The sequence below is a fragment of the Wasmannia auropunctata genome, unplaced genomic scaffold (genome assembly GCF_000956235.1).
Source record: "Wasmannia auropunctata unplaced genomic scaffold, wasmannia.A_1.0 LD336111.1, whole genome shotgun sequence".
NCBI lineage: Eukaryota > Metazoa > Arthropoda > Insecta > Hymenoptera > Formicidae > Wasmannia > Wasmannia auropunctata.
Genome location: NW_012026779.1, coordinates 1,018,292 through 1,020,962, shown reverse-complemented (window position 1 = coordinate 1,020,962; position 2,671 = coordinate 1,018,292). Strand labels below are relative to the sequence as shown.

The following is a 2,671-nucleotide window of genomic DNA, read 5'->3' as shown; positions in this document are numbered from 1 at the left end:
TCGTTTTCGAACCCTTGCAAAAGCGCCTTCGACTCGCATCGTCCGCCTCGGCGCGTACCTGCGAGACAGCTCATCTAGTTGCGTCATTCCTTACCCCCTCCACTTCCAGTCCCATCTCGTTCGCACACGGGATTTACTCTCGCACTCAAACTATCGAATTAAATATCCTGGGGTCCGGACGTAACACTGTGTTTGCTGAGATATTTACGATTTCTATTGTAAAAGTCTAACAAGATGTTTAGAAGTGTGCTATGAATGAATGAGGCAATTTAGTTAAGCACCGCTTCTGCGTACCCATTTCTAGAGTAGGTACATTTCCAAACATTTTGTCGTGCTCCTAGTAATAGCAAACATTATATACTGTTTTGAGCTGTCTTTTTGGGTACTTATTCATTGGACTGTTATTAAATAACATCTCATTAATTATTTCATCAATTATTTCAAAGGAGTTTATGCATTTTAGGCGATTTAGGAAGCACGCAAGAATTGTCATATTCATCTTTTTTTTTACTTAATTTTACTTGCTAAATCCGAAAATTATAGCTAAAATAGTCTTTGGGAAATACGGGATACACATAACTTTGGGATACACTTTGACAGAAGAAAGCAATAGTTTTATCATTTTATCGAGCCATATCTGCGACTTTCTCTTTGTTTTTATAAAAATATGTTTCGATATTACCTGTGCCTTCATCCTTTCTCAAGGTTTGACATCCGGCAAGTTACATTATATTATGTATACATTTTAACTTTTACATCGATATATCTATTACAATTATCTTTCTTGGACGATTCCAAGAAAATCCAGCAACGAAAGAAGATATCCAAAAACAATTATTCCGTTGTAGAGAATAAATATCTTTTTATTAATGATTCTTGACAATTATAAAGCAAACTGAATCAAATCTGCGTGTAGTGTAAATGGGCGCGAAAAGCAAGAGTCCGAAAGCGCAGCGGGTAGAGCAGTGAATGAACAAAAAAGAAAGGAAATTTCAATAACGGAAACTCACGCTTATTAGGACCGCGCTCGCATCGCAACATTAGGGCGCGTACATAACATTATGCTTTTACAACCTTAAGAAATACATACTTTGCGGAACATAACATAAAGAACTAGACATGCAAAATATAATACTCAATACTTCCACTATTCAAATATTCTATTTTTTAAAAATAATATTGATATCTTGTGACTCATGCATTCCAATCGTTCTTAACAATGTATTTAATCTATCTGCATTCAATGCTTTTGTCAAGAAATTGGCACATTGCTCATTCGTACTGACATATTTGATCAATTCGCCGCTGATAAATTTTTCTCTTATAAAATGAAATCGAATGTCGATTTGTTTCGTTCTTTTATGAAATTTTGGATTCTTAATCGATTTTATTGTACTTTGATTGTCTACAAATAAGACTGATAATTGACAATCGATATCACCCAATAATCGACAATCGATATCACCCAATAATTGCCGTAGTCATACTATTTCTTTACTAGCTGCACTCGCTGCGATGTATTCTGCCTCAGTTGTGCTTAATGAGACCATACTTTGACCCTGCGATGTCCACGACACGGCTCCCCCTGATATTAAAAAAATACCCAGCAAACCAATACGTAACTGTAATATAACTAAGGGAGCACATAGAAAGAACAATGATATATTTCAGGGTTATAGAGATGATATGCAATATAATTTTGAGGGCACTTTAGAAGAACAAAGATATAGTTCTTTGTTACGTATGTAATACATAACAATTACTTAAAAATGTAATGGAACTCACACGTAACTCAAAATACATAACATAGATAGAACAATTGTAATCTTTCAGCAATTTAACAAATGTTATACTACTGATACATATAAAATATATTACAAATATGATAGATTTATTCTAATTTTTAGCATCAGGAATACGTTTAAAGAAATGCTATTAGCGCTTTTTTGTCATTTTATTTTTATTTTACATCTATATTTTTAAACACTATAGATAATATAAAACAAAAATATTTTTCCGAATGTAGTCCAGATTGCTCGATCAGTTTAAAATTGAATTTCTACATACAGGGTGTCCGGTAATAAAATATCAAATCTTGTGAGCTGCTAGAGCAGATTAAATTAAACAGAAAAGTCTTATACCATTTTGCAAAATTCGCAATCGTTAACAAGATATTAATTTTTAAAGATTGGTGAATAAACGCGTATCCGTCCGACTAAATACCGCTGAATACCAGCGTTCGTATCTCGCCACTGTTAAAATTGGCTATTTGTTTAAACACGAGAGATATATGTAGAATATATAATAGAAAGAATAAGTCCTTTGTACAAAGTATCATTAGCTCAGCGTTAGCGTACAAGTCTGCAGTTCTAGGGATCCCAGGTTCAAATTTCGATGTTTTCACAAATTATAAACGCGTATAAATTGTATTTAATAAAATAGAATATGCGGAATAGTAAACACAAAGTAAACTCTAAAAATAATATGTTAAAAAAAAAAATTTTAAAGTAAATTTTTGAACAGGGTTGTAGACAAAGTTCGAAACCGTGGAAAAGACATTAAAAATGTAAAAAATCCGCCAAGTATATTTTTTAACGTTTTTACCTCGAAAAAAATTGTATCAGAATGAAAAAAATGAGGCCTTTGTATTATCTTAAATATATTTAGATCG

The 2,671-nt window shown here is 32.6% G+C and overlaps 1 protein-coding gene across 1 annotated transcript in view; it reads right to left on the bottom strand.

Moving 5' to 3' along the window:
* LOC105450360 overlaps nucleotides 1-2,671 on the bottom strand; it is a 24,914-nt gene that overhangs the window by 18,299 nt on the left and 3,944 nt on the right. The window contains exon 3 of the mRNA XM_011690154.1: nucleotides 295-337. Within this exon, the coding sequence (XP_011688456.1) occupies nucleotides 295-337 (43 nt within the window). The remainder of the gene's footprint in view (nucleotides 1-294; nucleotides 338-2,671) is intronic.